A 13,508-nucleotide genomic window follows, 5' to 3' on the forward strand; every position below is an offset into this window, starting at 1 on the left:
TGTTCTCTGCAACATTTGTCAATAAACAAATAAAACACAGATACATAAAAAAATTATTAGCATTTTTTTGAAGAATAACTGTCTAAATATAGGGTTGAACATTGTCTACAAGCTTTAATTAAATGTATAATGTACTTTTTCTTGCAGCATTGGTCAATAAATAAACATAAAGCAGATAAATTAAACATTTATGACCATATTTTCAAGGAATAACTGTCTAAATATAGGGTTGAACATAGTCTACAAGCTTTAACTCATGTATTAAATACCGTTCTCTGCAACGTTTGTCGATAAACATACACAAAGCAGATGAATTAAATATTTAAGAGTATATTTGAATAATACCTATAATAATAATATGACTGAAGATACTCTGCAAGCTTTAACTAAACGTATTCAGTATTTTTTGCTCCAATAAACAAACAAAGTAGATAAATTAAACATTAATGTCCATACTTGTAGAATGATTTCATCAATATCAGTGAGAAGGATTGATAAGCCGCTGAAAATTAATTCATTACAGCTTGAGGTGATGACGGAAAACTAAACCTTAATGAAAAAAGTAAAAAAATAAAGCAGATTTTTCTTGTTTTTTTGCACAAAAACAATACATTTATTCAAGTGTTCTCCAGCACAAGTACATACGGAGCCTTTTTATCTTCTCTCTGGACACTAAACATAAGTATGAGGGGTTCAAAGTGGAGAATGACTGCTACATTTGCTGTATGAACTGCTCTTGAAACAAAAGGGAAACAAAAAAACAAAACAGTTGTGACAGAAAAGGAAAAAGTCACGATCCACGAGCGTCAACAGTGTCACTGGATATCAAATTATTGACCTGCATTGAACAGTAAATAAAAATGAAATGTTGTTTCTGATTCACAAAAACAAAACAAAACAAAAAAAACCAGTTCAAAAACAACATGGAGATTATTACAGCATGGAATGTAGGATCAAGAAGCGATGCGTATTAAGCGTACATTATGCTACAGTAAAAGTTACCAATTTTTTTTTTTTCCTCACACGATTTTTCCCACAGATAAGCACCAACTACAGCAATCTCTAGTCTAAAACAATATAGGAAACCTTTCATTATTTGTTATCCTTGACTTATTTTTTTCATTTTTTTTCAAGTACAAAGTTAAAATGCCTTTGTTAATATATATTTATATGAGTGAAATAATAGTTGTTGTTTTTTTTCCCATGACTACAAGGAAACTTAAAAACAGTCGTTGTTGTCTCTTCCAATCAAATCTTTTTTTTGTTTTTGTTTGAATGTTTAGCACCATCGGAAAAAAAAGCACCTACGATACGGAATCTTAGAAAAGAAACAGAAGTGATGAAGCGTGTAGGGCTGTGCAGTGAAGTCCAGACCTTCTCGTTTCTAGCGCTCGCAGCAAGTTTTGAATCAAATTTTGATTTGTATTCTTCCATATTGTTTTCTTTGTTTTCAAACGTGATGATATATATATATTAGCAAAGAATTATATTTGTACATCTCATACGTTAAAAAAAAAAAGGAAAACAGCAACCGGAAAACTCTATGTACAAATTGTACAAACATGGGGAGGGAGTAGGGGGGGAGATAAAATATCACAAAGCAATTCTGTGCATGGACAAAAAATTTATAGCAATAAGGTCACTTAAGAAATGAATTACATTAAGAAATTAAATTTCCCCAAAACAATTTCAATCTTAAATATGATATAAATCTGTTTTTTTCCTCTACTCTTTGAGTGCCGACGTCTGCCGTCAAACACTGTGTCAGTTTTTAGTTTTGACAAACCGCAGCCTAAATCCTCCGCACTTTAGCTTAACAGGTTTTTGTGTTTTTTTTTTACAATCAAGAGAATTTAGTTTTTAATCCAAATTTTGGATCAGAACTCTGTAGAATTTGCCAACATGACGACTACGATTGAACGGGAGGGGGGGGGTGGGGGGACTGTCCTTCATAAGGGACAAACACGTTCTACGCAAAAGCACACGACGTAGTTTCTCTTTGACTCTTTGACTGACCTTTTTTTTTTTTTTTTTTACAATCTTTAACAGACGAAGAAGACATTCCACCCATGAATGTGGGTGGAAACGCACCGGCGCTGCGTCGCTGCTTTAAAGGTTCACTGTGTGAGAAATGTTAAAAATGTCATGTTAAGATCAGAAAACATGTTAAATAGTTTAAAAAAACTGACTTCACAATTACATTTCAAACGCCTTGGTTTATGTCGATGAGGTTGTGTTTCGGAGTCTCGATAACGCAAGCACTTTGTCACACGGGGTTGCCAGAAAAGTTTTGCCGCTTTTCCACTGCATGGTCCCGGCACGGTACGGCTCGACTGTACGCGGTTTGGTTGTTTTTTTTCCATTACAATACAGCACCTCCTCAACGTGGGTGGAGTCATGAAACTGCCGCGACACAGTAGGGCATGAACAGAAAAGCAGATTTCCACGTGTGGACATAGCCCAGACTTGGAGAACGGCGGGAGACAGCTTAATCACTTTCTGTTGTGCGCTTTTTTTTTACCTGAAAATCCAAGGTATTAGCCTATGTTTTGTTTTGTTTACATGTCTTTGAGTCATGTTAACTATACATATTGACTGTCAACGTTACAGAGAACTTTGATAAAAGTTGCTCATCGTTGTACAGCTGTTGCACCTCCACTGTGTCAATGTGATGACTTGTCAACTCAACTTTTTTGACAAATAAGTGAAAAAAAGAGAAGTCATTAATGCCCTACGACACACACAAACGTGTGACTTGTAAAGCAGTTGTTTTCCATCATCATTACAATCAGTTCATTAAAAATTTTAGTTTAGTACTTCCTGCATGACATTCAGCAGTGATGTCACCAAATACACCAGACTCCTCTGTTAAATATTGAGATTTTAGACATTTCTGTGCTAAATGTTTGAGATTAACGCACATTTTCAAGTCGCTTTAACCGATTACAGTTCGGCATTGTTCGGTTTGATTCATGACTATTCCAGTGACGGCACTCTGAGTGTCGGCTCAGCTCGCTTGGAACCTGGCTAGAACCAAAAAAAGTACCAGGTACTATCGCTAATGGAAAGGCAAAAAAAACAGGTCATACCGTGCCGTGGCGAGTCGAGTTGTGCCGGGACCTTGTAGTGGAAAAGCGGCATTAGTTGAGTTTGAATCCTCCAGTCAGAGCCTGTTTCGAACACACAGCTTTACCAATTTCACGTATTGCCGCCCCTTTAAAGCAGTTAGCAGTATGGTCGATGGGGGAAAGGTGGGTTGGGGTTTGCAAATGTCCATCCATCTACTGTACAACGAGTCAAATAACGTGAGTTTCACATATCAAAAAATCCATTCTTTCACTTCTATTGGCACAGCCCTACTGTATACAAAAGGTATTACACGAGGGTCGATCAGTTCACATCATAAAAACAAAAAAAGAAAAAAAAAAAAATTCACAAAAAGAAAAGAAAAAAAAATGTCAAGAGAACAGAAAGTATACATATAAAAAGTGCTTTATAATGTTGATAAAACAGCACAAAATTGCTATAAAAAAGGTAGAAGAACTTTGTGAAGCCGCACCATGTTGTTGAGGATTTGCACCTGACAGTTTTTTTTTTTTTTTTTTCAGTTTGGAGAGGTGAAGAAGGAGGTGAAGGAGGAAGAGGAGGAGGAGGAGGAGGAGCGTTACCTGGCCTGGTCACCCCTCCCTCCCCCCACAAAGCCACGCACCTTTACTAACAGTTGTACAGTAATGTCACTGGTCAGGGTGAAACTAGAAAAAGTAGCTCACCACAGACTTTGATCTTAAGAAATACATATATATGTATATATATATATATACATATATATATTTCTTTAGAATGACAGAAAGCATCATTTCCCATGTGGCTTCAGCTTCACTCTCTGTTTGTGCATATGCAGGCCGCGAGCCTGAGCGTAGCAAGGCGGAGAGAAGTTAAATGAGCACCAGTACGATGTGTATAAAAGCCGAGGCTCTTTTCCGTCACTTCTGCGTTTCCTTTTCCGAGTGAACACAAAAAAAGTGCACAGAAGAAGTTTTCCCTCTAAGAGTAAAAACATCAAGTTTTTTTTCTCGTTTTAGCAACAGGTTTAAAGAGCTCTGTATTGTCTAAAAGTTGTAGTGCCACATGGGTTATGACGTTTCGCATCACTCTGGAGCACCATGGTATTGTAACCATATTACAGTAGTACCTTTTATTACCTTCAGTTGTGTATAGAAACTGTAAACAAAGGAGGTATTTGTGATCTGGTGTTTTGGATTTCTCAGAGACACAGCTCTCCTGACACTGAGGAAACTCTCCTCTTCTCGTCACATCTCCGTGAGGCTCAGTAGCTGGAAGCATGGCTGCTCAAAACGCTTCCACACCCCACTCTCTAGCTTCCTGCTGTTTTTCCCCCCCCGTCACATTTTAACGTACGCCTTTGTCACGTCTCCGTCTCAGTGTCTTGAGAAGAAAGCATAGTCTCAAGTATAGCTTGCACAAAACATATCAACAATACTTGATAACACTGCTAAAAAGGTAAAACATATCAAAATTAAATAGAATAAGAATTAAAATTCAAATACATGAAGTAATGTGAAATCTACGTCAATATTTTCCGCTTAAAAATCATACCGGGGGGTATAATTCGAGGCTCTTATTTCTAGTCACAACAAAACAGCTGCATCTCTACACGAGTTTTACCCTTTGCCGCTTTAAACACAGGCAAAGTAATCTTTGAGCGGTGCAAACAGGTGGCGGATCACGGGGACGCTCCACGACCTGCCCAGGAGCCTCTGCCTCGCCAGTCGGCTCATGTTGGACACGTCCGTGTAGTGGACTGGAAAACCAAAGATCCTGGCGGGAAGAAAAACCGGCCAGGCCACACAGCGTACAAAAGCAACCAAAGGGGGGAGGGGGGGGGGGGAAGACACACAAAAGAGAAGAAGATACAGGAAAGATAATGTTGAGATTTTGACCTCAGATTAAAGCAGTGGACAGACATACGGAGGACAAGCTTCACGTTTACATTAGGCCTGTAACGACACGCATATCGAAAATGAAAAGGCAGATTCGCAACACACCCCTTCCGACTCCGACAGTTTGTACTTCCAATCCAGATGCAGACCCATGAGAGTAGTCAGTGCTACCAAACGTTTTAGATTTTAATTTGTGAAAAGAAAATACTAATTTGTGAAAACAAAATACTAATTTGTGAAAAGAAAATACTAATTTGTGAAAACAAAATACTGTGGACAGGCTTTTGAGAATGTCTTTGTAACTCATTCCCAAAACATCTCTATCCATCCTGAAGCTTCAGCCCCCTTTGCTCGCTTTACTTGTGCAGCTCTCCCAGTAATTCATGAGAATGGTATTAATATTATTAATTTGTAGTGCACATTATACCTATTGTGATGAATGTATGTCATGAAATATAAAAACAAACAAACCGTCAGCTTAAATCAGTTGAAGATAAGTTTTCTCATCAAGTCTCGAGTGAGAGAAAGTTTGGCTACCGCTCATTTAACAACGTGGGGAGTGGAGGAAACGATGATACTATGGATATTAAGTTCGTTTAAGTCAGCATTATGGGAGCATTTCTGCTACACGGTAGACAATAGAGATGGTAATCTCGTTGTCGACAAGAGCTACACCATTTTACCGTAAGTGCTTTAAAAAAACGTCCCATGCGCAGTCAACAGACATTATATTTTGTAATATTTATGAAGTGTTTTAACGAAAAGTCGAAAATCGTGATAAGAAGTGAATGGTGACATTGGTGTATCATTAAACAGGCCTAGTTTACATACCGCTCCATCTCAGTGCACCACAGTATGTCCTCCTTCTCGTTCATGTAGACGGGGAAGTGCTGGTCCTTGCCCTGCTTGATGGAATTAGACCTGGTAGTGATGGTCCTCACCTTCCCAAACTGGAGACAAAGAATATAAAAGAAAAAGTCCATTAAGGGATTTATTTGATGCATGTCGTTGAATAAGTTTGAAGTTACTTGACGTCTTAAAAGAGAGTGATAGATTTTCAGTCATTTCCCTCCTGCTGCCACCGGGTGTCACTAGTGTGCAAATATTGTGGATTCCAGCAATTTTTACTCTAACATTCTCTAACATCTTTAAATGTTTATGTATCATATATATGATCGACAGGCAGAACATAATATCAAACATGACTATACTTTTAAATGTGATAAGCTGACAGCCAAAATTGAGGTTTATAGCAAATTATTCAGCCATTAAGCAATCTTTGTGAAGGAAATACAGTATTTTTAAGCACTTAATCCAAAATTTAAGCACTTTTCAAACCTTGAAAACACAACATTATTTCATGCATTTTCAAGGATTTCCAGTACCCGTACAACATTTTAAAAACTAAAAACCTTACGTGGCCCAACTGCAGTATCTTCACTGCCCACCAGGGGGCCTCAGCTGTCACACCACATTTACTGTTTTGTAAAACATCAATGGTTTTCATATTCAACAGCACCTGTCATAGATCTAACTCATGTTTCTCTTTTTTATTAAATCATCCAGATCCTTTGAGGGTTGTGAGAGCAAAATCCCAGGTGATGATAATTTAACCTAATCCTAAACTGCATGTCTTTGGACTGTCAGGGGGGGAATCTGGATGTAGAAGTAAAACACAAAATACCAAACACAAACACAAGAGTAAACATTAAAAGGCCACATTTGAACAGCCAACGGAGTCAAGACACCTTCTCGCTGTGAGGCCTCAGTGCTAACCAGACAAAAACACAACAGGACGTCCTCAGGTCTGGACAGGTGCTGACATTTCACCAGGTGACGCACTCACTTCTGTCAAACTACATTTTGTTTCGCGGCCAAGTATCACGTTAAGTACCTTCGCTGTCCTGCCGTGTTCTAAACAGTCCTGGAGGTCGAGCCTGTCATTGCACATCGCTGACAAAGGCCTGAAGGAGAAGAAGAAAAAAAAAAGAACATCAGTCACAACTTATTATTTAGACCCCATGGTTCTCAAACTGTGGTGCGTGAGCATCTTCTGGTACTTGGAGGAAAATCCAGGGTATGTGATCAGAATTGTCTTTATCAAATTATCATAATTATGATAATGGTGTTACTTCAAGCGCTCAATATTTTCTACTAAGTCTGAGAACCACTGATTTTAGACTTCAATTTTCATTCATAAAAAGATGTTTCACACACATTCGTACAAGGCGTCCTTCACGTCCTTCAAACTTTTTTGAAATTGAACAGAAAATAATTATACCACCACTTTTTCATACGCCACGGTCGATTTAAGGTGTTGTACAAAACCATTTAGAAACAGATATGGAATTAAAAGAAATATACAACAAAGAAATTGTTAAAAACGAGCATTCAAGTTGTAAAAGTTGAAAAGTAAAATAATTGTACTACACTTTTCTTAAGTGTACAATTACCTCAAGTTCTCCAATAAATGCTCTACTTTATGATTTTAAAAGGGATACACAAAACGAGACTCCTCAAAACAAAGCAAATCTGAGCTTATAGCTGCATTTTTTCACTATATTTTCTGTATTTCTTCACTATGTTTTTATTATAGTATGTTTAGTATAATAAAACTACTCCATTTGGAGACAAAATGATCCATTTGAATGTTGTTTGTAGGGCTGTACAAATTTCTACTCACGCCCAGAACAGGCGTGAGTAGAAATGTCACTTTTCTCCTTTGGTTTACTCATAATTACTCAGGCATAGTAACAGACACAATATTTTTATCACTGGTTATATATTCTCTGAGGTCTCTAGCTGTCCTTAGACACCAAGAACATGCATATGAACCTTAAAAAGATAAAAGATAAGGTTGACAACTTTGATTATTGTTACCATTTAGCAGAAAAACAGACAGAATATTCTCTATAAGACAGCAGAGTGTGACTGACTTAGTGTTTGTGAGCTAAAACAACAACAATAATAGACACAAATTATGGATATGGAGGGGCTGTTTTTTTCCTTCCACTGTGTATGTCAAAGGCTGCTGCTGCCCTCACCATTCACACACCAACCTGTTCATGCCAGGAAGGTTACCCCAGAAGTAGCGAGCGCGGTGAGCAGCAGAAACCTCCTTAGCGTCAATCATCACTGGGTTACACTGGACAACAAAACAAACAGATACCAGTTAGAGAGAAACCATGGCAACATGCTCATTTATGCTTCTATTTACACATGTGAGGAATAGTGAGTGAGAGTTTTTAGGAGGAAAAATCACTTTGGCATCACCTTCACAGTGCATTTTACACGGTATCTGATCAATCTCAAATGGAAAATATTCCTAAAGCAAAAAGCCGACGTGGGTCTTTTATCTGCGTTTAAGCACATTAAAGTGCTACATGAAGATTAAGAGGCCAACTTTCCTTTCTAATGGCCTGTGTCTGACAATAATGACTAAGCGCCACAAGGGGGCATTCATAATCCATCCCACGCTGCGTTCGGTGAAGACGCTGACCTCCAAAAAGCGGGAGATGTCCCTCTTATCGCTCACACCCATGGCAACCACGTTTTCAAAGAGCCAGAAGAAAGGCCGGTCGTCCCCCTCCTTTGGCCGCGCCTCGTGCAGCAGCCTGTAAAACTCGAAGAACAGGCGACCCGTGCCCTCTGTGGGACACAAACGGCCCCGTTAAACAACGCTGAAGCGTAGTAAAGAACGCACACGGATTTTTCCGTCTTGCGGATATGTGTAAACATACCAAAAAGACCTTTCCTGGCAGGATTGACTATAGAAAGGTCGTTGCACGGGCTTCCTCCTATAACTAGGTCAAAAGGACCCCACTCCGTTATCTGTGCAGAGATAAGATACAGAGTCAGAAACCGGGAGATAAAGACAGACAGTGCAGATAACAATATGTGGTAAGACTGAGGGGGAACTTGAGCTGGATTTCATACTGTGTTTATTAAAAAAAAAGAAGCAATTAAAGTGGAATCTCGTGGCGAGGTCGCATATTGAAACCACATTGAAGCACCCCTCCTCCACACTCCACCCTTTTACAAGCACACAGGAGAACCTGCCACAGCCGCTCTACAGCCAGTGTGGGCTTTGTCTGCTGTGGGCTGTCGTAGGTTGTTATTATTATAGTTAACGGAAAATAAAAAATAAAATTGAAAACAACATTTTCGTTAACAGAAATATAAATAAAAACTTGAGTAAAAAAAAAAGAGATAACTAACAGAAACTGAATTGTGTGTTTAACAGAAAAGAAAACTGAAATTGTAGTGAAAATGTGCTTAGTTTTCATCTTTCATCTTTCATCATCTCATTTCAAACATAATCCTTTGGGGTTCATGTGAAGCGTATTATTTGAGACAGCTTTTTCATTCATTCATAATCAAATGTTTTTCATTTGTTGTGGTTTACAAGGATATCATTACTAACATTTCGTATGTAGTTAATTGGACTGAGTTCATCTAAGTGAATCAAACACCTTTAGTCTTTTATTAGGTTTTTTAATTTTGCACATGTTTTTCCTCAGATTGAGCTCCTGAGACCCCTGGCTCACAATGTGATGTCTTACAGTATGAGGGTTATTTATTATTATTATCATTATTATTATTTATCTTATATTAATATGTGTATTTAGTCTGTTGGCTACATTTTTTACCCAAGTTCACACAAACTATATCTAACCTCAGCACTATGATGCACATTTCCTTGAAGACTGTTATATTTGATTGAACAGAGATGGTTGTTCATTTGTCCTAATAACATTTTAAAATGTTATCTTTTGCTGGGTTTTTATGACACAATACTTACTATTACCTTTTTGAATCTTGCACTTGGCAAATATCCCCAAAAAAACTAATAAAAACTCAACAAAAATTAAGCATTTACACAAAAACAAAAACTAATAAAAAGGGAAACATCCAGTGAACAGGAGACAAAAATGCCTCATTGATGTCAGAGGTCAGAGGAGAATAAGTAGACTGGTGTGAAACGATGAGAAACAGTAACTCAAACAACCACTCATTAAAACAAGGTTTGCCCGTTGGAGCAGATGTTCAGCAGCAGAAGACCAAAACAAATACTGCTCCTGCCTAATATAGTGGCTATAATGTGTGTGCAGATTAGGATAAATGTGCATAAATGAGGTTTCGGCATTCACATGCAATGAGGAAAAGTCTCTCTGATGATTACAGGATGACATTGTGTTATTGTAGGACTCGTTTGGCTGTCAAGTGAGACATTTTTAATTATAGCTTCGTATTTCTTTTAGCACTGTGTTTTCAGGCAGTGCATCTGAAATACCTCGCCTGTAACAAGTCATAACACCTTATCTTATGATCACAAGTGACAGGTCTTTACTCAGTGTCGGCCTTTCTTTAGATCTACTGTCAGCTTTAGTGCACCGGCGTGTCAGACCACTCCTTTTCATAAATAAAACACGATCGCTCAACTTACGTGCTTGCGCGTGACGTTCCTCACGTCGCCGACGTACATGATGCGACCCTGATGCCGGACGATGCCCACAGTGATTGAGTCTTCACACACTTCGGAAGCTATGTAACGATCGACGTGGATGCCAAGTTCTTTCAGCACCAGAAGCCCTGAACAAGACAGGAAGCAAGGTCAGAGCACAAGAAAAACAAAACAAAACATTAAGAGAAAGTCCATTTATGCTGCTTTTCCACAACGTGGTCCCAGCATGAATTGACTTTCCTTGGCACGGCACGTTATTTCGCTTTTTCATTAGCGATACTACCTGGTACTTTTTTTAATTGCTCAGACAAGTTATAAAACGAGCTGAGCTGATACAATACGATGTGTGGCGTCGTCAGATTGCCGATACCAATAATATTGTGATACAATGATTCTTTGATAATATATCAATATATCTCAAGGCAATCCTATAGCACGACAAATCACAATGTCTGTCTAACTGAAGAAAACAAAATTTTAACGTGAAAATATATATAACCAAATTGATATTTTGAGAAAATATTTAGTTCAAATTTACACCATAATCTCCCAACGTTAAAATACAGTGGTGTACATAGGTGGAGCAAAGTCAGCTATGGACTTTTCACAGGAGGCAGACTCATTACCAATAAGACAATTTACTCTCATTTTCCTCACATGTACTTCACAAACATGGAATTATAGGGTGAAATCCAATTCCTTGCTTAACCCTCAATCTTAACCCTCAATCTCAAAAATGCACGCTCCCGCTAGTCTAAGTGCTGTCCCGATTCTCAGAAAAATTAAGTTGAGGGGCGAGTTTAAGGGCTGTATCGCCCTCAATATTGAGATTTTCCGACACCACCCTTGGGAGCAAGGGCTACCCAGAATGCATTGCGTGTTTTCACATAAGAAAGATGGTGTCGAAAGCAGCGAAGCGAGTGCGATACAAATGAAGTATTTTCTTTGTTAATAGAGATATAAAAATGATGAAAACCATTGTATTATCTTCGTTTAGGCCCATATTATGGATTACTGACGTCATTGTTGCGTAACATTTATTTTTATTTTACAATCGTTTGTCAATAGCCGGGCGGTGCACACATGTAGTAATAAAAAAAGTAATAATGTAGTGAAAGAGAAGACGGGATTTTTCTTTGTCTGACCTGTTGCTATGCCGTCAAATAGCGACAGGACGCGTATGGGCTTCCTCTTCTCTGCCATGACTGGGGGGTAAAGCTTTGGTGAATCCTGAAATACAACAGAGTGAAATGGTCAACAGTGACATAGTTATCAGTGAAACTTAACGGCTAAAGGCGCGTCACTTACGAAATCCTGGTCATGGTTATTTGCAAAGAAGTGCTGGAGACGACAGGGCCAGTCAGTGCGACGTTCCAGCAGACCAAACACGCCCTCCTTTCCGCACATGTAGCAGTTCCACGGATCCTCTTTGATGGCGGCGTGTGCTGCTCCCTGGCCGACGAGGAGGTCGACACACTCCACACAGAAACACCTGAACAAAGAGAGATACAGCAGATCCCATTATCATCTGCCGTGTTATATTTATGACGCACTTTACATACACAAAGGTGCTGTGCAGAAACATGTGTGAAGCATGGGAAAAACATGCATACAAGGAGTTAAAATGTGCAAAAATGAAGAGTGAAATTAATTTCATACGTTACTGAATCAGCTGATTGTATGAATTGTTGTTTTTCATTTTTTTGAAGTTGCAATGCACACCTGATGTAGGCTGTAGCCGATAAAAATCTGCACAAACTCCAACTATGCTATTTATTAGAAACTAAGATTGTTCATTGCAGCTGCAGTGACCTCACAGAAGTGTACAATGCAAGCAGAATCTCTCTTTATATTTAAATGTAGACTCTGTGATAAACGACTTGATTATTGTTACTTCTACATCAGTAACAGGCCACACAGTTGCAGCACCAGTCTTTGCTTTACTCCTGCAGGGCCTAGTTTAAACTGTTTTGAATGGGAGATGGCGAGTTTTCATCCAAATGTCATCATCAACAGAGCAAGCCATTGTTTACAGACTGTCCAAGCATCGGTCTAACAATGCTTAATCTGTTTTCAGTGGTATTCTTTAGATCTTAATCTTAATAGTCTGGCTGTGTGAGGATTTCTCTTCAGACTTTTCTTATTACCCAACTCACATACAACCACACTTAATATAATATTTGTGATCAGCCATGTGTCCTCTACACCTACTATAGTCGAGTCTGAAATCACTGCCGTGAGATTTGTGACAACACACACACAGAGCCCCTATTGTATGCAATGATGGTACAGTCCTTAATCAGCAAAACACTGTACATTTTAAAGCAACACCAAGTCGGATTTCAACATTCAAATAATGTCTCAACAGGGTGAATGTCACCTAATGATGGGACAATAGACGATATTATCACTTATCGGGATTAAAAGCACTTACAATAAATGTAATTTCTATTAATCATGTTTATCGTGAATGTAGAAAATCATCAATATCTCACGTGAGTGACTTGAAAATCCTGTCTAGCTCACCAGCATACAATAATTGTTACTTACTTTTTAATGTTTTAATGTATGTATATATATATATATACATATATAAACACACACACACATAAACATATACTCAAAGATATTATTTTACTATGCCTATGTCATTGAGGAATGTTTGTGAAGGTAATACAGAATGTTTAAGCACTTGATCCAAAATTCAAGCACTTGAAGGTTATTTTTAATGCTCTTCCAGCAAGTATGACTATATACTGTACATACTCAGAAGGATTATTTCACTCTTTCTATCACAACAAAAAAAAGTGTTTTATAACAAATTATTTGGCCGTTAAGCAATTTTTGGGAAGGAAATAAAAGCATTTGTTTAGCACAAAATTCAAGCACATTAAAATCCATCCAAATTTACATTTTTCACTAAAACACATGGATCCTATCTGTGATGTCTCCCTCCACAGACATAAAGCTGCACAAAAATTATATTAAAACATAACCTAATATCGGCCAGGATAATTGTGATATATAAAATTTTAAAATCGCCCCATGCCTGATTTGGTACTTTGTAACTCCAACTACAACAT

At 38.1% G+C, this 13,508-nt stretch overlaps 1 protein-coding gene across 1 annotated transcript in view; it reads right to left on the reverse strand.

Moving 5' to 3' along the window:
• Positions 1 to 4,697: 4,697 nt before the first annotated feature.
• dnmt3ab (DNA (cytosine-5-)-methyltransferase 3 alpha b) overlaps positions 4,698 to 13,508 on the reverse strand; it is a gene marked incomplete at both ends in the record, with an annotated part of 47,241 nt that continues 38,430 nt past the window's right edge. Inside the window, 9 exons of the mRNA XM_083910175.1 lie at positions 4,698 to 4,839; positions 5,793 to 5,911; positions 6,856 to 6,925; positions 8,021 to 8,106; positions 8,461 to 8,609; positions 8,702 to 8,792; positions 10,408 to 10,553; positions 11,571 to 11,655; positions 11,734 to 11,917. Of these exons, the coding sequence (XP_083766301.1) occupies positions 4,698 to 4,839; positions 5,793 to 5,911; positions 6,856 to 6,925; positions 8,021 to 8,106; positions 8,461 to 8,609; positions 8,702 to 8,792; positions 10,408 to 10,553; positions 11,571 to 11,655; positions 11,734 to 11,917 (1,072 nt within the window). The remainder of the gene's footprint in view (positions 4,840 to 5,792; positions 5,912 to 6,855; positions 6,926 to 8,020; positions 8,107 to 8,460; positions 8,610 to 8,701; positions 8,793 to 10,407; positions 10,554 to 11,570; positions 11,656 to 11,733; positions 11,918 to 13,508) is intronic.

This window comes from Microchirus variegatus (genome assembly GCF_963457635.1).
Source record: "Microchirus variegatus genome assembly, chromosome: 2".
NCBI classification, from domain to species: Eukaryota; Metazoa; Chordata; class Actinopteri; order Pleuronectiformes; family Soleidae; genus Microchirus; species Microchirus variegatus.